This window comes from Myotis daubentonii, chromosome 9, assembly GCF_963259705.1.
Source record: "Myotis daubentonii chromosome 9, mMyoDau2.1, whole genome shotgun sequence".
In the NCBI taxonomy this organism is placed as follows: Eukaryota; Metazoa; Chordata; class Mammalia; order Chiroptera; family Vespertilionidae; genus Myotis; species Myotis daubentonii.
The window spans coordinates 79,417,379-79,445,219 of record NC_081848.1 but is presented as its reverse complement, the minus strand read 5'-3'; the positions used below and the strand labels follow the sequence as shown (position 1 = coordinate 79,445,219).

General features: G+C 44.6%; 1 protein-coding gene across 10 annotated transcripts in view; it reads right to left on the bottom strand.

Annotated features, from left to right (window-relative positions):
- KMT5B (lysine methyltransferase 5B) overlaps positions 1 to 26,266 on the bottom strand; it is a 49,624-nt gene extending 23,358 nt beyond the window's left edge. For 2 of the 10 annotated variants that reach the window (XM_059709852.1, XM_059709859.1), the window contains exons 1-3: positions 25,693 to 26,049; positions 6,168 to 6,403; positions 2,953 to 3,100 (exon numbers count right to left, since the gene is read on the bottom strand). In XM_059709852.1, coding sequence (XP_059565835.1) covers positions 2,953 to 3,100; positions 6,168 to 6,327 — 308 coding nt within the window. In that variant the 5' untranslated portion in view covers positions 6,328 to 6,403; positions 25,693 to 26,049. Of the gene's footprint in view, positions 1 to 2,952; positions 3,101 to 6,167; positions 6,404 to 6,538; positions 6,640 to 25,401; positions 25,566 to 25,692; positions 26,052 to 26,246 lie in introns of those variants that run through there. The other 8 variants (XM_059709853.1, XM_059709856.1, XM_059709858.1 and 5 more) reach the window with 8 other exon arrangements.
- Between the last annotated feature and the right edge of the window lie 1,575 nt (positions 26,267 to 27,841).

Genomic DNA, 27,841 nt, shown 5'->3' with positions numbered 1-27,841 from the left:
CCTCAGCCATTCCCACCCCAGGCAAGTCCCCACCACCCCAGTGTCTGTGTCCATTGGTTAAGCAGTTGCATCTTAACAAGATTCCCCAAGTAACTCTCATAAACTAATTACCAAGGGGGATTTTATAGAAAACTAGAGGCCCAGTGCCTGAAATTCATGCACTCAGGGGGCGAGGGTCCCTCAGCCTGGCCTGCGCCCTCTTGCAGTCCGGGAGCCCTTGAGGGATGTCTGAATGATGGCTTAGGGAGCTGGCCTAAGCTGGCAGTCAGACATCCTTAGTGCTGCCATGGAGGTAGGAGAGGCTCCCGCCACCTGCTGTGCTCACCAGCCATAAGCCCAGCTCAGAGCTTCTGGCTGAGCAGCACTTCCTCTGTGGGAGCACACTGACCACCAAGGGGCAGTTCCTGCATTGAGGTCTGCCTCCTGGTGGTCAGTGTGCAGCATAGTGACTGGTTGTTCTGCTGTTCAGTCAATTTGCATATTAGCCTTTTATTATATAGGATAGGATAGGAGTTATTTCCTATAGCAGAAGCCAGTAACAGGTAACCCTTCACCCTCTGAAACAGTCAAAGCATGGGGATTCTGAACACAGATTTTTTTCCTAAGCCACTAAAAATGTTTTATGATTTTGATGGAACGCTTTCTAAAATGGTTTATATGCTTCCATATTTCAGTATATAAGGCTTAATGAAGATAATCCCTTTCTTAATGACTCCAGGTCATAATTATGGGCCTTTGCAGTAAAATCTTGAATGTTACTAGACCAATGATGGCGAACCTATGACACACGTGTCAGAGGTGACACACGAACTCATTTTTTTGGTTGATTTTTCTTTGTTAAATGGCATTTAAATATACAAAATAAATATCAAAAATATAAGTCTTTGTTTTACTATGGTTGCAAATATCAAAAAATTTCTATATGTGACATGGCACCAGAGTTAAGTTAGGGTTTTTCAAAATGCTGACACGCCGAGCTCAAAAGGTTCGCCATCACTGTATTAGACTGTTATTAGAATCAGTGATTCACATTTCTTAACTCAAAACAAAAACAAAAAAGGCTAAAGGGTGGCTTAAATACTATCAGGATCCTCTGCAAGCATGTCACACTCTTGGCCAGCAGGCCACGAGTGTGACATGCTTGCTCTAGAGCAGTGGTTCTCAACCTTCCTAATGCCGTGACCCTTTAATACAGTTCCTCATGTTGTGGTGACCCCCAATTTCATTGTTATAAATTGAACATAATTAAAGCATAAGGATTAATCACAAGAACAATATGTAATTATATATGTGTTTTCTGATTGTCTTAGGCGACCCCTGTGAAAGGGTCATTCGACCCCCAAAGGGGTCGCGACCCACAGGTTGAGAACCGCTGCTCTAGAGAGTGGGCACTGGTCTCCTATGTTCACTGGAAAAAAAGAGAAATGGACTTAAAATAATGCAAACTAGATTTTACTTGGACACTATGGCATCTTGAGTCTGCTGACTTTCCAGAGGACAGCCATCTGCTGCCTATTTAGAAAATTTAAATATTTGCCCTTTGAAGGCAGAAAAACTATTTAAAGAACCTCTCAAATCCATCCCAGCTTTTCACTTCATTTTACTAAGTAAAGATATATGATGACAGCCCTAACCGGTTTGGCTCAGTGGATAGAGCGTAGGCCTGTGGACTGAAAGGTCCCAGGTTCGATTCCGGTCAAGGGCATGTACCTTGGTTGCGGGCACATCCCCAGTGGGAGGTGTGCAGGAGGCAGCTGATCGATGTTTCTCTTTCATTGATGTTTCTAACTCTCTATCCCTCTCCCTTCCTCTCTGTAAAAAATCAATAAAATATATTAAAAAAATAATAAAAAGATATACGATGACAGAAAATTACATGAAAATACCAAAGGCACATTTTCACCAGAATTACTTCTTTCTGGGCTTAGAATGTAATTAATAAATGCATCATACTGTATTTTGTTTTCATTCTAGCAAGGGAGAGTTAAAAGGGAAAAAGATGAACACAGATTTTCCTCCAATCACCTCTACTCACCTATTCCTACTTCCCCCTAGCCAATTATCCATGACTATCCACTGGTGATCAAGTCCTTCCAGGGCTGGTCACTGACACTGGAGCTACTGAACACCAGTACAGGGTGACTGAGGTAAGAGTGAGAGGTGGCCCAGAACTTGCTCTACATTCTAAATCCCTATACTTTTCCATCAGACTTGAAAACCCTTTGCCATGGAAGTTAAAGAGAGAGAGAAAACTTCTAAAGCTCTGACTTAGTGTATGGCAGAAGTCAATTACAAAATTATCTAAGAGCCTTTTTGTGGGAGAGAAGGTATTTAAGAGAAGTACAATATAGAAATTTAAAGGATCACAGATTTCAAGAGTGATGCAGTAATATTTTATGTAGATGACATTTAATACTCAATAAAGCACTTGCACATCTATTATCTGCACACTGAATGTAAGCACGTCTTTAAAAATATTCATGCTTACTAAGTTGAATCTTACTTAGCTGAATGCTTTGGTGCATCTCAAAGATCAAACACAGTGGCAATTATTTAAAAAAAGAAAAGTCTGGATTAAAACTATGAAGAAAAAAAAGGTCGTAATCTACTTTTAGTGGAAAATATACATTTTTAAGGTTGTACAGGATGCCTGTCAGATTTCTTTTCACTAATTAGCATCAACATTTAAAACAGAATAAAGATGCTCCCCCAGCTTTGTATTTTAGTAATATCCTGAGATAAAATAAGAACACAGAATTAAAACTGACAAGATTCTCAGAAGCTTTTGTTGCTTTTCATGGATCACATATAGAAAATCTTTCTGTAACAAAGTACTTTCCTTTAATGTCGTTTAAATTTTTGACTGAAAGTAAAAATCTATTTTCTTTCTTTCTATCTATTTTCTTAAGTTCAACATCATCTGTGTCATTCAGGATAAAGACTTAAAATTACCTAGTATTCATTTTGTGTGTCTGAAAACCTAAATAGGGATCAAGAACCAAACTGGTTGCTAGGTCATCATTTTCACAGAGTTCCTTGGCGGACATTCCAGAAGATGGTACATATCGACTCTGTCCTTCGAATCCTGAGTTACCATTACCTGCAAAAAGAAAAAGCAAAGTAACTCAAATTGAAAATGACTAAAGTCTACCTTAAAAACCTTTGCCCATTCAAGCTAGTAATCAAGAACTAAAATTATTTCAATCAATTTTAATAATGGAGATTGGAGTACTATTTGCATAAACGTAAAGGCAAATGCAATAAACTAAAACCCAATTATTGAAAGTATTTCGATTACAAATAACACCAGGTTTCCCAAGAAGAGCGTCTGTGAGCATCTTGGGCTCAGATGCCTTGCCCCTCCAAGGAAGAGCTGAGAAACGGGAAGGTGGAGGTTCACTGAGGCAGCAAGAGAGCATCATAAAAGGCCACTACAGACAGGGCTGGGGTGAGGAAACAGGATGAACGAACACAAGACACTGCAGTAAGTGCCAGAAGGGGAGAGCTTGATTTTAAGTACCCAAAGGAGTCCCATGTAGCTACCTCCAGCTTCCTGCTTTAGATGGATGAGTGATTATTATTTCCACTTGGCTGGGAATAGGCCCAGAGGTTAAGCAATTTACTTGCCTAAGATTACAAAGCTAGGTAGTAGAGGTGGGGAAAGGAGAAAAGAGAGAATGATAGGCCTATTTCTAACTGACCTGTCTGAAAAAATGTTGACTGAAAAACAGGGAAGATGAAAGAAATATATATGTGATGGAAGTCATTGGGTTTAATTGTGGAAGAAAAACACTTTAAAGAGAGGAAAGGAAGGCCAAATTTGTATATATAAGTTTCATCAGTGCTCATTTCAGTACGTCAGTGATAGTCTTATCAGCAGTCAGTGAAGATACCAGCTGTATGACGTTAAGCCTCTCAAAATTAAGATGTGGAAGAACGAGAGAAACACACAGTGAGAGGTATAACTTCTTTTCATCCACTCTTAAAAAAAAATTAAACACTTATATGAAAATCCCTGCCAAAGGATAGGTATATGATTTGCATGTGGGTATGTGAAAAGCTATCAGATCATTTTATTTTCTGTAACAGCTTTATTGATCTATAATACACGTACCATATAATTCACCTATTGAAAGTGTACAATTTAATAGTTATTTTTTAATATATTCACATAATTGTATAACTACCACCACAATCAATTTTGGAACATTTCATCACTCCCCAAAATAACCCCCATACCCATTAGCAGTCACTGCCTACTTCTCCCTCCCAGCCCCATCAACCACTAATCTAGTTTCTGTTTCAATGGATTTGCATACTTTGGAAATTTCATATAGCTAGAATCATACAATATGTGGTCTCTGCGACTGGCTTTTTTCAATTAGCACAATGTTTTCAAGGTTCATCCATGTTGTACCATGCATCAGTACTTCATCCCTTTTTATGCCTAAATAATATTCCACTGTATCGATATAGCACATTTTGTTTATTCATTAGTTGATGGACATTTGGGCTGTTTCCACTTTTGGCTATTATGAGTAATGTCTCTATGAACAATCACATGAAAGTTCTGTGTGTATGTATGTTACCCTAATTCTCTTAGGTACAACCCTAAGAATGGAATTGCTTAGGTCATATGGTAACTCCATGTTTAACCTTTAGAGGAACTGCCAGACTGTTTTTCAAAGTGGATGCACCATTTTACATTTCCAACAGTACTGTATGAGGGTTCTAAGTTCTCCACATCATCACCAACACTTGTTATTATCTATCCTTTTGATTCTAGTTTTTCTGGTTGTTGTATCTTATGGTTTTAATTTGCATTTTCCTGATGACTAAGAGTACTTTTTTTTAAGATTTAGTTTTTCTGGGTCCCTTAAATTTCCATAAGAATTTTAGTATCAGCTTGTCAATTTCTGCAAAGAAGCCAGTTGAGATTTTGATTGGAAATGCATTCAATCCGTAAAGTTTTGGGGGCTAAATCCCTAGTGTGGATTTAGCATGCAGGAGGCGGCTGACCAATGATTCTCTCTCATCATTGATGTTTCTCTCTCTCTGCCCCCCTCTCTCCCTTACTCTCTGAAATCAATAAAAATATTTTTTTTAAAAAATTTAAGAGATACCTAATTTACTGAGCAGAGCCAACACCACTGCTATAGTCACTACATTTCTCAATCCCTCCAGGTTCCCATCACATGCTAAGGGGTAAGGAGGTGTCCATGCAGAAGAGAATCCATTACAAAAACAGTGACCTGGTCTGACATGGAAAGGTTAAGGGCAGTCTGGGCCCAATGAATAGCATAAACCCCTAAAAGGTAAAAATGAAATGAATCAGAACTAGAGCAATCGAACTGAAACTGCAGAATACTCAGGCTAATTCAATCTATGGGGAGTAGGCAAAGTCCAACACAAACTAAGGCTGTTTAGCAGTGGCTAAATTAGCCTTAGGAAAAGTAAGAAATAGAAAAAGTTGTGCTCCTTAACATGGTCATACACTTTTGGACAACCTTTGTATAGTTGTCTACTTAGGTTTATGTTTATCCTGGGTTGATTTACTACTTGTAGAAGAACCATGAAACTCTACAATTTCTCACAACTCTCAACAAGTCATTCCATTCTTACCAAGAGGTATAGAGGTAAAAAAGTAACTTAATATCAATAGTGCTCCAGATAAAGGATTGTTCACCCTATACAAATATAAGAAATGGTGACAATTTGTGAAGTTGCCCTAAACTCTACTTATCACGCAAATCAGAATTAACTTTATTCACATTATGCTAAGTTTTCAAAGACATACATATTTATACTTACATCAAATATAAAAAATACAGCTTGAACTTTTAAGAAATGCAGGTCAGTAGCAGTATTTTAGTATTTTTTATAGAACAGATTAGCCATTTAGGTATAAATTCTACAAAACATAATTTAAAACCATGGATATAAAAAGATGATTGAAGTTATTATATTAAGCATTAAACTGAAGTTGTACACATTTGATGAGAATAAAAACTGATACAACTTTGAAAGAGTAAAATACTATATTGTTAACTATGTGAGAACATAAAGAATTGTTTTGAAAACAACAGAGCACAGAATACATTACAAACTGGAAAGAATTACTGCCCCATATCACAATCAAAAGAGCGACAGTTTGAGTGTGTACATACATCTGCTCGACCTCCTCTCCACTGCGTTTTTGCCAGCCTTCACGGTGTCCTTTCCCGTGTGCTGTAATTTTGATTGATTCTGCTGATGGTCATTAGACAACTTGCCTCCATTTCTCCTGCCATTCACCACCATGTTCTTGGATTCTCCCAACCACTTCATACCCACAGACAGCCTGACCCAGGTGCATTTAGTCACTCTCTTCAAATAGCTTAGAGAATAATTTCAATGTTCTCTCCTAACAGAAACAAAATATGAAAAACAAAACAAAATGGGGAGGTAAATACATAAAAACCATGCTACACAGACTCGTGAGAAAGATACAGAGTATTAAAAGTACTATAGTAATTAATGTTCCCACTCTTTAGACTACCTGGGCTCCAGCCGGTCCTATCATGCTGAGCTCTTCAATGCCCCCAGGCTCTGAGGAAGGACTTATTGGGTCTTGCTCATAGCTTGTGCTTTGAATAGCAACTGGTAAATAGCAAGGGCTCAATAAATGTTTATCCTTCCATTACCGTTAAGAATCATCTTTGCTCTTTATTATGCTATCTAGGTATAGGTCAATAATCAGCTCAAATCACACATTTTGGTAACATTCTATGAACTCTGTGAGTAAACTATGAAGATATATTTATTATCTCTTGTCTGCAACAGTTTTGTTACATCTTTTTGTCGTTAAAATCAACATTCAAAATATTTAGGGGTATTTTATCAAAGTATTGCCCATCATAAAATGTCTTACTCAGCGTTCCTTTACAAAGGCAACAAAAACTTGAGGTTATATTTGCTCATATAGAGGTATCTCTCACTATATGAATACTAACTAGCTGAATTCGGGAACTGAATAATTTGGACAGTGAGGGATACCTGTAATTTTAAGGACCTTTGGAAGTGAGGGTATAATAGATTGTTTGTTGGTAATGGAATGAGAAAAAGGATGTCCATGACATCACCTCATTATGGAAATATGCTTTTAGTGTAAGTCAAACTAAAAGGCTCTAGGATAAGAAAGTGCAAAACATAAACAGGATGACACTCCAACCAACTGAACCACCCCACGAGAGCTAGAAAGAATTAAGAGATGAAATAGCAAGTCATCTCTCCACAGAGAATCCATAAGTCCCATCCCATCAGATTTCCACTCAGAGACAAAAAGCCGAAACCTGAAATGAGCCCCAGCAATTTGTTTTAATATGCCCCCCAGGTGATTATGATCCAAGCTCCAGTGTGAAAACTGTTCTAAGTTCCTTATCCATTCAATTGATCAGTTGTTAAGGCAAAGGACAGATGCCAACATTTTAAGGAAAATTGTGGAATAAAACATTTAATTGGAGGAAACTGTACCTATCAACCTAATCCCCCCGCCCCCCAAAATTAGGAAAAGTTCACCAATAAATCATTCTAGTAGCACACATCAGCCCAGTTCATGGAACGTAGACTGAGATCCACTCTAACTTATACATAATTTCAGCCAAATGTGGGTTAATGATCCAAACTGGAACAAGTTCATAACTTCAAGTATGAGAGTGCTTGTGTCTGGATATATTCTAGCAGAGACTCCAATACTCTTCACTCGTCCAGAAAACGACAGATCATTAGGGTAAAAGACTAATGAATACCTGGTGAAAGCAGTTCTAGTAAAGCTATCAGAAATTTGGGGGCTATTTATAATGTTTTAACTCAAGATGAGTATAAACAATAAAAACTCTTTATATACAATAAAAATAATTATCAGGTCATCGTTTGTTCTGCCCCATGAGTGTGGAATTTGTTCTTGTTGGCATGTTCTTCCCTGTAAGATTACAGTGGGAGGAAAGAACACTTATGTATCAGAGGTGGAGATGGAATTTCAAAAACTAACAGTCAATATGGTGGTAGACTGTGGAGAAACAGGCTGCAGAAATCAGATGGCAAGCAAAACCTAGAGGCTTCGTGGCTATATGGAGGTCCCCCTCCTAACATAAGCAAGGGTGCGTCTCTCTGGCCTAGAACAGCTGGCTCACATGGAAAGGCACCATGGTCTTTGGCTTGGTTGACAGTACCTAGCTAACTGGCCACTGACTATATTTAGAAGTTAAAATTACCTCAAATTTATCCCAAAATTGGCAGAAAAAAAGATTTCCAGAAATGAGTACTGACCACTTCTTAAATGGCTAACAGCTACAAATCTTTGTTCTGATCTCAAAATATAAAAATGCCAGGAAAATTACTAGACACCTACGATATTCCAGACACTGTTCCAGGCACTGAGGATACAGCAAAGAACAAAACAAGGTTTCAGCCCTCATTTGTGCTTATATTCTAAAGAAGAAAGCCCCGGGAAATAACAAATTCACAAATAAATGCCAGTACTGGGAGACAACAAAGCGGTTTCTAAGCAGCAGGAAGTGTTTTGGGTGGCGCAGGGCCTGATGGGAAAGCTGGGCAGCAGTGGGGAGAGTGAGAGGCTAAGGGCACGGAGGAAGCTGAGGAAGTGCATCTGAGGACCAGCACGGAGCCAGGGTGGCGGGGCAGAGAAAGGGGCAGGAGGAAGGTCAGAGAGGCTGCCAGAAGAAACCTCATGAAGCCAAGGGTTCAAAGCCTGCTGAGACTTGGACACTGACTCTCAGTGAGGCGCAAAGCAGAGCAGCGACATGATTCAACTTACAGTCGTAAAGGCCCCTGCTAGCTACTTGCTATGTGGAGAGCTCACAATGAATGCTTTTAAAAAAGAAGTTCTAATGAAGCTATTAGTAATTTGTGGGGCAAGAGAGAAAACACCAGTTAAGAGACGACTGCACTAAAGCAGAGGAGAGAGAGAGATCCTGGTGGCTTGCAGCAGCAGAGGTGGTGACAGGTGATTAGTTTCAGGATCTTTCCTGAAGGTCTTGCTGGTAGATGGGATTTGCTAACAGTCTGTGTGGAAGAAAAAGGACTCAAATGTGCCTCTGTGTGGAAGAATGGAGTTAATATTTATGAAGGTGACAAAGGTGACAGGGAAATCAGGTTTGGGCAGGGGTCAGAGTGCAGGAGTTTGCTTTTGGTAACATCTGAGATACCCATTAGGGACCAAGTGGAGATGATGAGAGGCAGTTGGACACCAGGGCCTGGCGTGCAGGTTGGATAATTAAACCTGGTGTCAGTACAGTACTAATACTATTTCAAGTCAGAGGATGGAATGAAATCATCTGGGAAGTAAGTCTAGGTCAGTGGTTCTCAACCTTCCTAATGCTGAGACCCTTTAATACAGTTCCTCATGTTGTGGTGACCCCCAGCCATAAAATTATTTTCGTTGCTACTTCATTACTGTAATTTTGCTACTGTTATGAATTGTAATGTAAATATCTGATACGCAGGATGTATTTTCATTGTTACAGATTGAACATAATTAAAGCATAGTGATTAATCACAAAAACAATATGTAATTATGTATGTGTTTTCCGATGGTCTTAGGCGACCCCTGTGAAAGGGTCGTTCAACCCCCAAAGGGGTCGCGACCCACAGGTTGAGAACCGCTGGTCTAGATAAAAGAAGCCTAAGGACTGAGGGGGCACCCTAGCATTTAAAGATCAACATGAGAAAACAGCAGCAGCACGGGACAGTGACAGGAGCAACTAGTGAGAAGGGAGGAGAAGCCAGAGCAAAGCAGGGATCAGCACTTCAGGAGGGAGCAGCCATGCTGGGCACAGGCCGCCAGACTCCGAAGGCAAATCCCTCCTTTATGAGAGTTGAAACTCACAGACAGGATGGTCTACTCACCATCTGTGAACCTCTTTCAGAAATAGCAGAGAACTTCTAAAATAGACATCATGTCTCAAAACATAGGCTCTTGGGAACAGAATTGGATAGCAGAGGGGAAATAAGGAATAAGGAATAAAAAGAGCCCTAAAATCTTGTGTCATCTGTTTCAAATAAGAGAAAAAGAGTAGAAATTTCACATTCAGAAAAGATGTATGTAAATTAAATTCAGAGGGTAGGAGAAGAGGGGGATAGGTTAATTTGATAACTGTATGCCCTGAGAGAGTGTATAAAGATCTTTTATATAAAAAACAGAGCCCAGCCAGTGTGGCTCAGTTGGTTGAGCATGCCCCAAGCACCAGGAGGAGGTCACTGGTTCAGTTCACGGTCAGGGTACATGCCCAGGTTGCGGACTCAATCCCCAGGAGGGGGCATGCAGGAAGTAACCTATCCATGTGTCTGTCTCTCTCTCTCCCTTTCTTACTTTAAAATCAATAAACAAAACCGTTTTTAACCAAATAGATGTAGATGAGTACATCGCCAATTCTCTGGACTGGCATAATAAAAATTCTCTGGTAATGGGGCGGAATCCCCGAGAGTATCGTGCAAGTTTTGCTCCTTCTACTTTTATGAGTTCACTGGAAGGATCAGGCTCTCTTACGGAAATCAGTGTGACTGCCCCGGCATGGGAAGCTCACCTGACACTAAGCCAACAGGAAAGGAAGATTCACCTGACAAATTTCACTGACCAACATGTGGGGAAGGAAGCACATGCTCCAGATTCTAGTACCAACCATAAGCAAAAGGGCAGACTACCTACGGCAATACAAAACATACTGGGAAAGTGCTAAAATGAGAGTTGCATTTAAAGAGGAAACTAGTTAAAAGAATTATGTAGAGTTGTATTTAAAGAGAAAACGTCTGATCATATAAATACCACTGCAGGAAAAACCGCGTGCACACCATATCACTCCTATCCCAAATCAACAACATAATGGATATCTTTGAGGGAATGGGATTAACATTAAAAATCACACCCACCCCCAAAATGTTTATAGTAAACCTATTTTTTTTTTAAATATATTTTATTGACTTTTCACAGAGAGGAAGGGAGAGAGATAGAGAGTTAGAAACATCGATGAGAGAGAAACATCGATCAGATGCCTCCTGCACATCTCCCACTGGGGATATGCCCGCAACCTAGGTACATGCCCCCGACCGGAATCGAACCTGGGACCCCTCAGTCCGCAGGCCGACGCTCCATCCACTGAGCCAAACCGGCTTCGGCAATAGTAAACCTATTTATGAATAATTGGGAAAAATTACTGATACTTGAAAGAGTTTCAAAAGAAAGCACAGAATTGTTTCATAAAAAATGTGTCTGGCCGAAACCGGTTTGGCTCAGTGGATGGAGCATCGGCCTGCGGACTGAGGGGTCCCAGGTTCGATTCCGGTCAAGGGCATGTACCTGGGTTGCGGGCACATCGCCAGTGAGAGATGTGCAGGAGGCAGCTGATCGATGTTTCTCTCTCATCGATGTTTCTAACTCTCTATCTCTCTCCCTTCCTCTCTCTAAAAATGAATAAAATAAAATAAAATTTAAAAAAAAAAGTGTCTGGTTCATGTGAAGTGCCCACTCTATTCCCAGCAGTGATGGGCCAACAGATTCCAACACCGTTATCACTCCTACTGTCCCTATGACACAGAGGGTTAGAAACGTTTAGTGCAAGGGTCCTCAAACTATGGCCCGCGGGCCACATGCAAATACAAATATTGTATTTGTTCCCGTTTTGTTTTTTTACTTCAAAATAAGATATGTGCAGCATGCATAGGAATTTGTTCATAGTTTTTTTTAAACTATAGTCCGGCCCTCCAATGGTCTGAGGGGCAGTGAACTGGCCCCGTTTAAAAAGTCTGAGGACCCCTGGGTTAGTGACTTCTGAGTTAACTGTTCATGCCCAATTCATTTGAGAACTGTGGTTCCAATCCTTTCTTACTTAAAGCTTTTGGACAGGAGTTTTGATGAATGTTTTAAACACAAACCAGGATTTTAAAAAATCTGTTAGAAAAATAAAAACACTGATTCTGAATAACTAGCAAGAATTTTAACATAACCCAGCCGGTGTTGCTCAGTGGTTGAGCAGAGGCCCATGAACCAGGAGATCACGGTTCAATTCCCCATCAGAGCACCTGCTCCAGTTGTGGACTCGATCCCCAGCGTGTGGAGTGTAGAAGGCAGCCAATTAATGACTCTCTCTCATCATTGATGCTTCTATCTCTCTCTCCCTCTCCCTTCCTCTCTGAAATAAAAAAATATGTTTTTTAAAAATGAGAGAAAGCACTATCCAAAGAGAAAACAAGTAACACACACCAAAAGAACAAAAGCGTCCACACTGGATCAGGAGTGAGACCACGCTGGCAAGTATCATTTCCAACAACATCCCACTAGTTAAGTGAGCCTTGTGAAAATTACATGCAATAGCAAGACTAAAGGATTTGGAATTGTTAAGAACCATTATTAACAGAATTTACATAGCCCACGGCTACGGGATCTTGCAGATCCAGCCCAGCTAATATTCCAGACACAGCCTGGTTTACATCCCTCTAGAGCAGTGGCTCTCAACCTTCTGGCCCTTTAAGTACAGTTCCTCATGTTGTGACCCAACCATAAAATTATTTTTGTTGCTACTTCATAACTGTCATGTTGCTGTTATGAATCGTAATGTAAATATCTGATATGTAGGATGGTCTTAGGCGACCCCTGTGAAAGGGTCGTTCGACCGCCAAAGGGGTCGTGACCCACAGGTTGAGAACCGCTGCTTTAGTGGTGCTAGGCATTTTCCCAGCACTGGCCTTTATACTTGGGATACTGCCAACCTGACAACCAGTCCTACCTCCAGCCCACCGCCTGCCTTGTTACATGCTTTAACATTTCTCCTTCATGGTGCTTGTTACAACTGTACTCACTCCTTTATGCAATTACTTGATGGCACTGTCTTCCCCACTGCACTATAAACTACTGAGGTATACTTTCATATCACGGGAACCTAGCACAGGCCCAACACACTATAGGTCCATTCACAACCCCCTTTTTAGTCTCAAACCTAACTGCCAACATATAAGCCCAAGTAGTTATTAGTTCTTTCCCTCAAATCTAAAATTACAAAAGGACCCTACAACATATCAAAGAATTCCGCATTGTCTTTATCAATGGTTACTCCAAAGCCATCTGCAATAATATATATCCAAGGTTCCATGGAATCCTCTAGTAATAACCCACATGATAGTACCAATATAGGAAGCCCTGCAAAGCTATCAGGAGCATTTGTGATCAATACCCCCTCATAAGACTACAGTGCAGTAAAATAGGGCAATTGTTCAGTTGCTAATTCATTAGAAAACTACAATGAATTCATGATAGCACCTGTAACCTTAAAACTTGCTCCTAAAAATATTGTGGTCAGAAATAAACGTCATTTGAGAATTTAGGTGACTTGTCGGAGTTCAGCTAGTGCTATGAAAGAGAAACCTTGGGGAATTCTGTTTTTCTGAATGCACAATTAAGCCTTCACCTAAAGCAGAGCTGTTGCTGTAAGACAGGAGGTGTCGTGGAAACTCAATGATGATTGGGTATCTAGCACCAAACTCCAGAGCAAAAACAGGTTCTTATAGGTACCTATAAAATACTTATCATGTTATTATTGAAAGTTTCTCTTCAGCCTTCTTTTGCTAGCTGATATGCATTTTGCTTTAGCCAATTTAGTAGCTTTCACAGGCAGCTCAGGTGGTGAAGCCCCATTGGGACAAGCAAGAGATGGCCTGTTTCAGAGCAGTTTCCCACCATTGCATAATGATGCTCCACCCACCACCCTTTTAGGATGCCTAGAGGACAGCATCACTCATTATGCTAAACTGGTTGCAATAACTGCTCTAAAGAACATTGTAGTAGCCCTAGCTGGTTTGACTCAGTGGAAAGAGTGTTGGCCTGTGGACTGAAGGGTCCCAGGTTCATTTCCAATTCAAGGGCACATGCCTGGATAGCGGGCTCAATCCCCAGTAGGGGGCGTGCAGGAGGCAGCTGATCAATGATTCTCTCTCATCATTGATGTTTCTATTTTTCTCTCCCTCTCCATTCCTCTCTGAAATCAATAAAAATATTTTTTTTAAAAAATACTGCAGTAGGCTGGAAAATGATCCCCAAAGATATCAAACCGGCAAATGTTCATTTATAAGGAAAAGGGTCTTTAGAAATGTAATTAAATTATGGATTCTGAGATGGAAGAGATGATCTGAGTGAGCCCTAAATGCCACCACACACACAAGAGGAGAGGCAGAGATTAGAGAGATGTGGCCACGAGCAAGGGGATGCCACAGTCACAGAAGCTGGGAGAGAGGCAAGGAGCAAATTCTCCTAGAGCCTTTGGGTGGATCCCTACCCATACCTTCATTTTGGCTCAGTGAAACTGATGATGAATGTCTGCCTTCCAGAACTGAGAGGGAATACGTTTGTTGTTTTAAGCCACCAAGTTTGCAATCATGTTACAGCACTCACAGGAAACTAATAGAGACCACGAAAAAGTAAACCAAAGTAAAAATGCTTTACAGTTAACAGACTTCAAAAACACACAAAATTCCAATGTATCACGGAAAAAAAGATTTTAAAAACCTTTAAAAAGTTGTTTTAGATACACTTTAAAAAAGTCATTTCCCCTCTTCAACTGGAGTTTGAAGCTAAAGTCTCAATCCCATATGTAATTACTCACGAACTGTGCTTAAGCCCAGTTAACCAAGACCTTCCTTAGAAATACGGTGATGGAACATGTTTATGTTTATATAAAATTAACAATAAAAATGAAAACTAAAACTACTAGAATTTTTCATTTAAAACTTTATTTTTTAAATTGATGAGAGAGAGAGAGAGAGAGAGAGAGAGAGAGAGAGAGAAACATCTATCCGTTGTTGCACTTATTTATGTATTCACTAGAAGCCCGAATTCATGCATGGGTGGGGTCCGGCTGGCTGGCTGGCTCACCCCAATCCGGGCCCTGGCCAGCTGGGGGGAGGGGCCATGGGCAATTGGCTGGTGGGTCCCGCCCCGACTGGTGTGTGTGGGGGCAATCAGGGGCAGGGCCAGCCAGGGGGAGGAGCTGAGGGCCGATTAGGGTGATGAGGGCCCATCTGGGGCAAGGCCCACGGGGGGTGGGGGGGGGCTGCAGGAGGTTGGCTGGCCAGCCCTACCCCCTGGTCAGGCAGGTTCACTCGCTGCAGTGGTCATTCTGGTCGTTAAGGTGTTCCAGTAGCTGGCTATACACACACACACACACACACACACACACACACACACACACACACACACACACATATATATATATATATATATATATATATATATATATATATATATTAGTAGACTGGTTGGTTCTTGTATGTGCCCTGACTGGGGATTGAACTGGCAAACCTTGGCACATCAGGATGACCCTCTAACCAACTGAGATACCCAGCCAGGGCTTCAGAAGAATATTTTAAACAGCAAAATATACACTACTAGTAATTCAGCAATCAGACATTTACAACACAACAGCTGGGCATGTAATAAACACCTCTCTAACAGCATCCTTACAGAAAATATTGCTTCACAGTTCCTTATTTACTCATGTCTGATTATAACACAACAAAGAATTTCACATTAAAATTCGTGTCTCAAATTGCCTTAGTGGGTATTTTTAAAATAAAGGTTTTAGCTGAGGTAAATGTTCCAAAACAACCTGCTTGCCCATCTCTCCATATCTGACCCACCTACCTACCTAGTAGGGCCTATGAATAAAATCAAGGATGCTTCCTTTGTTACTGTTTTCTAAGACCCAAACAGCATTTTACTTTTCTATAAACAGATGCCACCTAATGTCAAAAGCCTGCAAGTACAGCCCTCAGTTCCTGAGGAGCTAGCTCTGAGGCAAGTAGAACAAAGAATAATTAATTCTTACTGGGCAAAGACAAAGGTGAGAAAAACTTCCAAAAGACAATTCTTGGGGTGGGTCTTAAAAGCCAAGGTGGCAGGATGTGGACTTTGCAGGGTGCAGCGTGCACAGTGGCTCAGGACATGGCTCTGGGGGAGTCAAAGTGCCTGGTCCCACCTTGGCTTCCACTGTGCTCTCGGTGTGAGCAGTGTGACCACGAACAAGTCATTTACCCTCATTAATGCCTAATAACAAAATGAAAATGGGGCCTACCTCCCTGGTTTATCAAAAGGATTAAATGAGCAGAAATTGCTAATAAAATAAAGTTATCCACTGTCTCTTTTTGAGTAACTACAACAGAATCAAAGAGGGCCAGGCATGTTGGCCCATTATTAACAAAACCTTAAACAATCAAGTAGAAATTTCCCCTTAACTCCTCACCCTACCAAAACTCGCCCCCCCCCCCAACCACATCACCTCATCCATTAAAAAGTACAAGTTTTCAGGAGAATAAACAAGGGCCAGGGGTGCGACTTTATGCTCCAGAGCTGAGACCAGCTCTGCTTTCCTACTGCTCCTGAACAGGGGGATGTGACCGCTGGCAACAATGTGAAATTAAAAATTATACCAAACTACAACTCACAATCAATGTTCAGAGGGACTAACGATTTTATTATAGTGGAATTTAGCTTGCTGTGTATCTGGTAAAACATTTTTTCTTACTGTAACTCCATTTTTAAAAAAACACCAGTAAATCATAACCCCTCTATTCATTTAGTACTTCCTATATTCATTTTATCAGTTAATTCTCACACCCTGTAAACCTGTTGTTATTACACAGATGAAAGGTTAGAGAATTTGCTTAACTGTACTCTAGAAAGGACCCCACTGGTGGAAAAGCATGTGACTGGAGACAGAGAGACCAGTTAGAAAATTAAATGCAACAGAAGCAGTGAGTGGGAAGGGAGAAAGGCGCTGGTGGTCAAATATAAACTTGGCTAGATATGGAAACAAATTAGATTTAGGTGGTGAGGGACAGAAAGGCATTCCAAATGAGTCAGAAATCTCTAGTTGGGGCAAAAGTTTTAGTTGGGGCGACTGCAAGGTTGCCATTAACACAGATGCAAAGTCTGCAGGAAAGATGAGAAAGTTTGGATTTGCAAAATTTTTTTTTTTAATATATTTTATTGATTTTTTACAGAGAAGAAGGGAGAGAGATAGAGAGTTAGAAACATCGATGAGAGAGAAACATCGATCAGCTGCCTCCTGCACATCTCCTACTGGGGATGTGCCTGCAACCCAGGTACATGCCCTTGACCGGAATCGAACCTGGGACCTTTCAGTCCACAGGCCGACACTCTATCCACTGAGCCAAACCGGTTTCGGCTGGATTTGCAAAATTTGAGGAGGGGGCACTACCCAGGTGAAGCTGGCATAGGATGTTAGAACTCAGGAGAGAAGTGGGACTGTGAAAGAGTAACATTAACAAAAAGGACTTTACAGACTACCAAGCATTCCAATATTATTTTAATTCAAAGAATCACAGAATTTCAGAACAGTCTTAGAATAAAAGAAGCAGGCTCAGGGAGAGAAATTACCTTCCTAAAGTAATTCACTTCTTCTGACAACGTAATGTGCTACCAATACATAAAACCAAACTTCCTTTTTTTTTTTTTTTTTTGAGCTTTATCAGTTGACTGAAAGTGGAAAGGGGAGGAGAGAGAAGGGAGTAACATGCGCACCGGCATCTTGGAGAGACAGGTCTTGCACAGCAGCATCCCCACTTACACTGTTCAGGGTTATTTGCTGTAAAGCGCGCAGCAGTGTCCACCACACATGTAAATAACTATCTGCTCAAGACGTGAGTGAAGACCTGAAGGCCGTAGGGATGATTTGCAGTCTTGGGCACAACTGAGAGACACCTCTTAAGCACTGGTTTTCTGGGTACTACTTCACAGTATTGCCCTATGATCCAAGGTCTGTGCTGATAGCTTTACCTGTATGTCACTTGCCCACATCACAGTCCAGGGGTCCTCAAACTACGGCCCGCGGGCCACATGCAAATACAAATATTGTATTTGTTCCCGTTTTGTTTTTTTTTTTTACTTTAAAATATGTGCAGTGTGCATAGGAATTTGTTCATAGTTTTTTTTAAACTATAGTCCGGCCCTCCAACGGTCTGAGGGACAGTGAACTGGCCCCCTGTTTAAAAAGTTTGAGGACCCCTGTCACAGTCCCTTAACATGTACAATATATTAAATATATTCATTCACATAATAAAAAATTAAATTATACAGTAACATAAAAGATACTACTATTATCAGCCCATTTTACAAATGAGAGCAAGCCTTAGAGAATTAGAAAAAATTAAGCCAAGGCTGGGGTTTAGAGACTATACACTCCTGACACCATATAAGCAATACAATCCTGACTCAAAATTTTAAACATAGAGCAGGTCCTCCAATAATGTCATTTTGTTGTAACCCTGATGAGATGCCTGCCATAGGAGCTTAACTCTTGTTTATATCAATTAACCTATGGTAAACTGGTTTCATTATATGTCATTTTGCTTAAAGTCACACAACCTATCAAGGGTGTTACGTGAGGACTTACTATATTTTGCCTGGCATTTGAATAAGACCCTAGAACAAAACAGACATGGTTCCTGATTTCATGGAGCTCAGAGAATAATGTGGGAAGAGATAAACAATCTAATAAGCATGAAACTATAAATTCTGGTAAGAGCTATAAAGGACACAAATAGGGTGCTAAGAGACAGAATAATGTGGGAACAGACTATAGACTGGATGACCAGAGAAAATAAATCAAAAGCATAGATACAGAAACAATCACCTTTTGGGGGTCAAAACATTCCTGGTACCTATTTATATCCAATGAACATAGTTTCTAAGGCAGGGTGGGCAAACTTTTTGACTTGAGGGTCACAATGGGTTCTTAAACTGGACCGGAGGGCCGGAACAAAAGCATGGATGGAGTGTTTGTGTGAACTAACATAAATTCAAAGTAAACATCATGACATAAAAGGGTACGGTCTTTTTTTTCAATAGTTTTATTCATTTCAAACGGGCCGCATCCGGCCCGCGGGCCGTAGTTTGCCCACGGCTGCTCTAAGGCCACTGGCTTTGCCGACTAGTAAACCCTCTTGGACCTGAGTGGGGTCTGCTTTGTTTCTGTTTTAAGGGAGGGGGAGGTTCCATATGGCCTCTCTCGCCCAAGACTCCACTGGCTCACTGGCTGAAGAATCAGGCCCCCCTCGACTCCTCAGCCGGGGAGGTCCACCTTCCTAAGAGTAGGTTGGTTTTCTTGCTAAAGAAATATATCCCTCCACATTGTGCCACATAAACATTTTCTTGAAAATAAAAATACACCTCATGGATAATTTATCAGATACTTCAACCTTGTTATACAAATCAGACAGACAAAATGAATCATTCTGCAGATTTAGAATCCACTCAATCCAACATTTATCAGGAACCTACCTACTGGGAGCCACTGGGCACTGTTCGTGGTGCTGGAATATTGGTTGTGTCCACGAACACTAGAGGGCGCACAAGAGCTTCAGCTTTCAGGAAAACCCGTCTACAGAACAGGAAGCTGAATGACCCTTCACTGAAGGCGTCTCTAGCCTAAGACCTGAGAGGCAACCCCAGTACTATTAGAGATCTGCTGTTCCTGTGTTAGAGACCAGGTGTTTCTATAAAGGTGCACAACTGGAACACAGGTGTTTGTTTCGCCCTAACACACAGGACCAAGAGTTCACCAGCTTGGCAGCCCTATGATGTAGGTGAGTCGGGTTATTATCACTACAAATGAGATGGCTAAAGCTCAGAAATAAAGTTGCTTTCCTGAAGTCAAATGGAAGGTAAGTGGTAAGGCTGGGTCTAAAGCTCTAGTGTTTAAGCTGCAGTCTGGGGATTTACTCCAATATTTGAGCCACATGTGCTTTAGTCAGAAATAAAGAGGCTTATCACTGAGGAATGCTTCCCCAGGTCTATTTACTTGTGTCTTTAGTGTACTGTTATAATACAGAAAATAAGACATCTTGCAGAGATGCAACTGACAAGTAGGAGCCACAGAGACCTTAAGAATCAAAATTTTGGGACCAGTGATATACCCAAGTCTCTTGATTATAAAACCCAATTGACTGTAAGCTATATCATCAATTTGATTTTTTTTAAAGGAGTAAAACTACTAGTATATGAATATACAGATGAACTATATAAACCAATTAGTCAAAATATGATTAAAATAGTCCTTAGAATAGGGTGGCAATTAAATGTAAAATATAAACTATAATATAGGATTTTCTACTGAATAAAACAGAGATTAATGTTTCATTATTTTACAGATGAAGAAAGTTGGCCCTCTCGATGATCTTATATAAATAATAACAGAGCAAACTGGAACAAAAGTTTGTTTTTAAATATAATATTTTTATTAGTTTCAGAGAGGAGGGGAGAGGGGGAGAGAGTGAGTTAGAAACATCAATGATGAGAGAGAATCATCAATTGACTGCCTCCTGCAAGCCCCACACTGGGGATCAAGTCCCTAACCTAGGCATATGTCCTAATAGGGAATCGAATTGTGACCTCCTAGTTCATAGGTCAACCCTCAACCACTAAGTCACGCCAGCTGGGCCGAAACACTAGTTTTGATACTTACTCCAGTGGCCCTTCAACTAGCCCCAGAATAGTATGTATATGTAATAGTCCTAATTATATACACCCCTAGAAGACACCAGCCAGCCCCCAATCTGCCTGGCAGATGCAGGAACCAGAGACAGTGAGTGATCAAACTAGTCCATGGTCCTTGGAACCCTTTAGCGTGATGAAAGAAAAATTATGAAGCAAAACATAATTTAAAGCATCAATAATTATGAAAATCTGTGACTTATTTTCCCTTTTGTGAAGATATTTTACAGTTAATGTAAATGATTCCTGGTTCCATCAGGAACTATATAAAGATAATATACCTACACTAACTTACTGCCTCTGAGCAGTACCAGGATCAACAGCTAACGTTAGCCCTGGCTGGTTTTTCCCAGTGGTTAGAACATCAGCCTGTGGACAAAGGGTTCAGGCTTTAATTCCCAGTCAAGGGCATGTACTTCGATTGCAGGTTTGATCCCTGGCCCTGGTTGGGTGCGTGGGGGAGGCAACCAACTGATGTGTCTCCCTCACAATGATGTTTCTCTCTCTCTCTCTCTCTCTCTCTCTCTCTCTCTCTCTCTCTCTCTCTCTCTCACCACTCCCTTCTCTCCCTTCCACTCTCTCTGAAAATCAATAAATCAATGGAAAAAATATCCTCGGATGAGGATTGGAAAAAAGTTAACATTTGACCTTAATGTGGATTACAAAAATAAGGTGATGATTCTTTCTTGTAGAGATGGATTCTCTCTACAGCATGCCTTTAAAAGAGTAAAATCCGGGAATGCATTTAAAATAAGATGTGCAAGCCTAGCCAGTTTGGGTCAGTGGATGGAGCAACCGCCTGTAGACTAAGGGTCCCAGGTTCGATTCCTGGTCAGAGCACATGCCTGGGTTGCAGGCTCGATTCCCAGTGTGGGATGTGCAGGAGGCAGCCTGTCAATGGTTCTCTCCCATCACTGATGTTTCTATCTCTCTCTACCTCTCCCTTCCTCTCTGAAATCAATAAAAATATATTTTTTAAAAATAATAAATAAATAAATCTCTCTCTATATAAAAGGCTAATATGCAAAGTGTCCCCTTGGGAGTTCAACCGGAGACCAGGAGTTCAATCACTCGCTATGACGTGCGCTGACCACCAGGGGGTGGCACGAAATGAAGGAAGGCCCAGGCCGGCAGCTGCAAGGCTCTGATTGGTCCTGATCAACTGCCAGGCCCAGGGACCCTACCCGTGCATGAATTTCGTGCACCGGGCCTCTAGTAAATATATAAGAAGATATGCAAGACTAAAATTTGGGAACCTGTCTACTGAATAAAACAAGGTATGTTTGTGGGTAAAAATGTTCTTTAATTTAACTAGAACAAAAAGAAATCCCAATCACATTAATAAATACTGGGCTAGATATTGATCAGGCATGACCTCTCCTCTCAGCCAACACTTCTAGAAATACCCAATTATGGGGTATAAAAGGAATTACTAAAGTAACAGATTTGTAGAGGTTTTCTTTTGGGAGTGGGATATAGCATTGGTAGAAATAATTTAAAGAAAACTGTTAACTTCCCCCCTGTTAAAAGTCCTTTAGAGCCCTAGCCGGTTTGGCTCAGTGGATAGAGTGTAGGCCTGCGGACTGAAGGGTCCCAGGTTCGATTCCGGCCAGGGCACATGCCTGGGTTGCAGGCTCGATCCCCAGTGGGGGGCGTGCAGGAGGCAGCCGATTGATGATTCTCTCTCATCACTGATGTTTCTATCTCTCTATCCCTCTCCCTTCCTCTCTGAAATCAATAAAAATATATATATTTTTTAAAAAGTCCTTTAGACAAAACCCTGCAGTACTCCCTCATGTTGGGATCCCCTTCCTTGCATAGTTGAGTCAATGGAACTCAGCCATTGAAACTACACAGTTTAATTCTCATTTCAAACTTAAGCACTTCTCACATAAAGTATATGTTTTGAAATTTCAAATTTGGCAGTCTAGCCAACAAAAAAATGACTTCCCAAATCACTGTGTTCTAATGTTTAGAACTCCCTAATGCTTATAATTTAAAAGCACTTTGGATAATTTTACATTTTACCTGTACTAATTTAAGTTTGTGGTTTTTATAGCAATTAAAGCTATTTTCTACACCAAGCTGAGTCAATAAAATAACTTTTTATAACTCTCCCCCAGCCCCCCCAAATAAAAACTAAAAATCAAGTTGAAAACTTTAAAAATTATTTCTATTGCATAGAGCTGTATCTGAGATACAACTACCCCTCTCTGCTCTCTCCCTGCACTTACTTAGTTTATCTATGTAACCAAGTGTGTCACAGTGGGACAGACACATGGCCCTTGTCTTTAATACTGTGTAGAAGACAAAAATTAGGAGTGTTCTGGGGCTAACAGAGTCCTGTAACTCTTGCCCTGGAGAAGGATTTTGGAGAGTGGGAAGTGAAGTTCATATAAAATAATGGAAGTATGGAAGCAGGGAAGAGTGTGGAATCTCAGAGGGAAGGTGGGGGAGGGTGGTGGGTGGGAGGTAATCAACCAAAGACCTTGTATGCATGTGTGCATATATGCATAACCCATGGACACAGACAATAGGGTTGTAAAAGGCCTGGGGTAAGGGGCAGGGTGGGCTGGAGGGGGCCAATGGGGGGGGAAGGGGGACATATGTAATACTTTCAACAATAAAGAATAAAAAAATAAAGTAAAATGGAAGTATAAAAAATGGAATCTATGTGATTTATCTGAAAGGATTGCTCTCATAAGCCATGGGAAGGGCATTCCTGTGGACGGGGAGCTGTTCAGAAGCTACACACACAAGTATGTGTCTTTATAAAACAACTGGGCCACATACTCATGCCCTTTAACAAAATGATACTCATGTAAAGAAAAACCAGGTTCAATGACAGACGGATACGACCAGGGGAAATTTACAAACCAACATCCCCACCCACAAAATCCTATGCTCAAAGGCGTGCGAACAACCTGCAACCACTTCCTTCACATGCTGATTCTGACGTCCGCCCAGCCTAGCACCTCCCCCAGCACTGCCCACTGGTGTCTGGCTCAAGCACCGGGAGTTCAAAGCGTAAGCAATTCAGTGTGTCCCCGAAGACAGATGAAAATACAGGCAAAAGAGCACTTGCAAATGACAGAGTTCAACTTCCAAGTTTAAGGGTGAAAACTGCCCTACTCTACTCCCCTCATAAAGAATAAATATCCGTAACATTCATTCCGCTCTAAGTTGTTCTGCTAATGACAACAATGTCTTAATTACATTAGAAGATGTTATTAAAACAATGTTTAACAACACCTTGAAAAACTAAATACGAACTACTGAACTTGGTAACTTGGGAGCTTAACAAACTTAACACTTCAAGTGTCTACTGAGTAAGCACCTGCTCTGCCCGTGCCCCTGAGTGGAGATGAGCAGCACAAGCTCACAAGGAAGCCAAACAAGTAAAAAGCCGAACGTAATACATAGACTACTGCACAGAACGCGATGTCCCCCTGCTCAGGGGCACAGGAAGTGTGCGTTCTCCCGAGCGAGCAGCCCTGCACCCGTGTGTGCAGGAGGAGGTTTCACCGGGAGGCTGACTGTCCCTCAACGCTGTGACCGAGGGGGCGGGGGGGGGGGGCAGGACTGCGGGCGGACGCGGCCCGGAAAGGCGCCCCGCACCGACACCCATGGGGCTGGCGCTCAGGAAGGGGAGAGCAGAAGGTGCGAGGTTTAGACATCAAAAACTGAACACGGGGCCCGAGTTCCCACACACGCTGGGATTAAAAGCATTCGTGGACTTTAATCTCGGAACACAGATAGGGGAGCCCCAACAATGACAGGGCCACGCCCCAAACTGCTACAAAGTAAACTCGCATCCACTCTAGACACAAGTAACCGTCTGACACTTTGCACTGTGCGCAGTGATTTCGCCCTTCCCTTCCAACATGTTTGTGCTTCTACTACTCATCACCCAAAGTTACAGGCGTGCCCCTCAATATCCAAGGGGAAAGTTTCCTCGGGTGACCCCACACAGCAAGCAGCCTCCGGGGCCACAAGGCCACGCGTGGCGACCCTTTAAGTCCACGTGGTTCAAACCTAAAAAGGTCCCGATGAAAATCGCCATCGCAACCGACCCGTTCCTCTGCCCCTGGGTCTAGATCTACCCCCCAGCCCCGCGGGGTGAGTTTCCTTCGGCAAGTCCTAAAAAAGAGGCTTCAAAGAACACACGTCGCCCCCTCGGCACCCGCGAGTTCGCTCCCTCGGGGGACGCGAAGTTCGAGCGGGGCCCGAGGTCCCGGACGCAGCGAGCGCGGTTCTCGGGGTCCCGCGCGCTCCCACGCCGTCCCGGCCGGTGGGGAGGACGGTCCCCCTGAACACACGCCTCCCCCTCGCGGTGGGAGGGGCGCGGGACACAGCGCGTGCGGCTACGGGGAAGGACGACGCGGGGGGACCCACGCGTCTTCTCGGGGCCGAGGCGCCGGCCGGCTGCGCGGGAAGCGGCCGAAGCGCAACGGGGTCCGGGCCGAGGGGCGCGGGAGCCGGGACGCTCGGCTGTCACCGATGGGCGGGGAGGGCGGGGGCCGGCCCGCGCGCGGAGCGGACGGGAGGCTCCAGTCCAAACAAAAAACACCCCGAGGTGGAGCGCGGCCGCGGGAGCAGATTGGGCGAGCCGGCTCCCGGCCGCCCATTGGAGCAGAGGGAAAACAGAGTCCCCCAATCGCGAGCGCCGGGGCCGCTCCCCTCGTGCGGCCGGGCCCGGCCCCGCGCGGCCCGGCGGCCGCTACCGCTCCCTTCCGGCGACGGCGCCCACTGCAGGCCCCGCGCCCCACCCGCGGCCCCGGCCCCCGCCCGGCCCGGCGCCCCCGCGGCCCGCCCCCCGCCCGCCCCGGCGCCGCCGCCCCGCTCACCGCCGGGCGCTGCCCGCTCCTCGGGGCGCGTCGAGGCTCCTCGCCAGGCCGCTGCGCTGGGGGGGGGCCCGCGCTACCCGGCGACACTTCCCGTCCCCCCCAAAAATTAATCACCAAAAAATAATTCCAGAGAAAAATGGAGAGTAAAATCCAAGATGGCGGCGCGACCGCAGCACCGCCCGCTCCCTCCGCTGTCGAGAAATGAGTCCCAGCCGCGGCCGAGCCCCCCGCCCCCATCGCGCCTCGCGCCGCGCCCCCGCGCCCCCGCGCCCCCCGCGCCGCAGGCCTCACCTCGCCTCGCACGCGGCCGCGGGGTCCCAGAGGCCGCCGCCAGCTTCGAGGCTCGTGTCCCAGGGGCTGGCGCCGCGCTGCCACCTCCTGTACCCGGGCGCCCTCACCTCATAGCCCCGGAGCCTCGCCGACCGCGCCGCAGTCGCGTCGCCGCCCCCGGTGAGCCGCCCGGACGCCGCCCGGGCACGGTGGGAAGACACGAAAAGGAGTGCCCTCGGCCGGGCGGAAGGACACCAGCCGGCTCGCGCGGCCCAGTCACCTCTGTTGCTTTTACGGGACTCTGCGGGGGGAGGCGGAGAAACCCGAGGAAGAAAGGAGTCCCCGCCGGTTGCTCCCGCGGCGGAGGAACAAAAAGCGAATGTGTTGGACCGAGCCGCCGCACTCCTCCCGCGCGGAGGGATCCGCGCTGCGCAGCCGGCAGGGATCCCTCCGCCGCTCGCTGCCCTTTAAATCGCGGCTGGAGGCGTCGGTGCCGCACGCCCCTTGGGCGCCACCTCGCTGCGTGGTTTTCTCGCGCCCCCGCCCCCCCAGACCCCCTGCGCCGCCTCACCCACCGGGACAGCCCCCGGGCCAACACTGGGGGCTTCTCTGCGGGGCGCAGGCTCCTCGTCCGCTGCTCCCACGGCGCCTCCCGGGTGCGCCGAGGCGAGGTGGCCCCACGGAGGCGAGCTTCTTTGTTGTGGAAATGGGTGTCGTTAGAAGCAGATACACCCCTGAAGTCCGTGTGGGCAGCCTCAGCATTCCACCGTGTCCTGTGGGAGGGAGGGAGGGAGGGAGCGTGCACGAATCGGGCCACGGGCTTCCTGGTGTCAACCGGCCCTGTCGCGAGCACCTACTGTGTGCCCGGCTTTCCTTGAAGCGGTGGTATTGCCACTTGCCTCCTAGCTGGGCAGTGCCGCACCGACCGTGCACGCCCTCCAGGTGCCTAGGCGGGTTGGGAAGAGGCTCAGTGCTTCGCACCCGGTGCTGCGCTGGGGGCATGGTGGGGAGCCCTGCCCTGGGGATCCCGCAGTCCGATGACAATGACCACAAAATAAATGATGACAGTAGCATGTGCACAGCCGTTCGCCCTGCTATGCATTCCTTACAACAACCCCCGGGAGCTGGGACCCTTGTGGTTCCCAGTTTACACACAGGGAAACTGAGGCACGGAGCGGTTAGGCCAGCTCTCCAACAGCCAGCCAGGGCCTGGGCTGGTACCCGGGCGAACCCCGCAGACCTCGAGGAGAAGCGGCGGTGGCCACAGGCTGGCAGATGCTGGGACGGTGTCCCCAGGGAAGCGGAGACCTAAAGGGGTGGGGGTACGTTCGGGAAAACGGGGCCCATAGGAAATGGGGGACCAACTGGTGCAAAGGCCCTGGGAGGGGAAAGAGGCGGCATCTTCCTGAACTGAGGGAACCCGACACAGCTCCTGCAGAGGGCGGGCAGGGCGGGCAGGTGGGCCCCGCACCCGGGGGCCTGGCACAGAGTAGACCGCACGGGCCAGTGGAGGGTGGATGGCCATGGGAATGGACCCACCAACACCTGCAAGGGCTGACCTCGTCCCCCCTCCTCCTTGACCGAGGGTGGTCCGCACGGAGGGCTGGTATCTCTGCACAGGCGGGACGGAGGCCCAGTGTTGCTGAGGGTACCTGTCTAGTAGAGGCGGGAGCAGGTCTTGAACTTCAAAACCAGAGCTCCTCCCTGCACCCTCCCCCTCCCCCCTGTTTCCCTGCTCTGCTCTGGAGGCTGACTTGGGGGGCGGGGGTGGGGCCGAGCCCGCAGGTAAAGCGGACCCAGGCCATTGCTCTGGGCCTCCTGCTCTCACCCTGCAGCCTGGGGCCATCTGTGACATCAGAATCCGCCTTGTCACTTTCCTCTCTGCAGACACACCTAGCACACGACGGCTTTGGTTTTATTCGCTTCTGATTTATCACTAAACTTTCTCTCCAGTATTTTCCTAGTGCGTGGCTCCAAATACTCAAATTGCATCCCACGGAGACTGCCTCTGCCCACAGGAGGGGTGCACACCTGCCTCCAATGGGCTGCCACAGCTCTAGGTGGACCCTCCGGGGCTCGGGGCCTGGGCAGCCCCTTGCAGCCTGGACCGCCCCCCAGTTGCCTCCACACCCCAAGCTTTCCAAAGTCAGCCCAAGCACAGCGGGCTCTC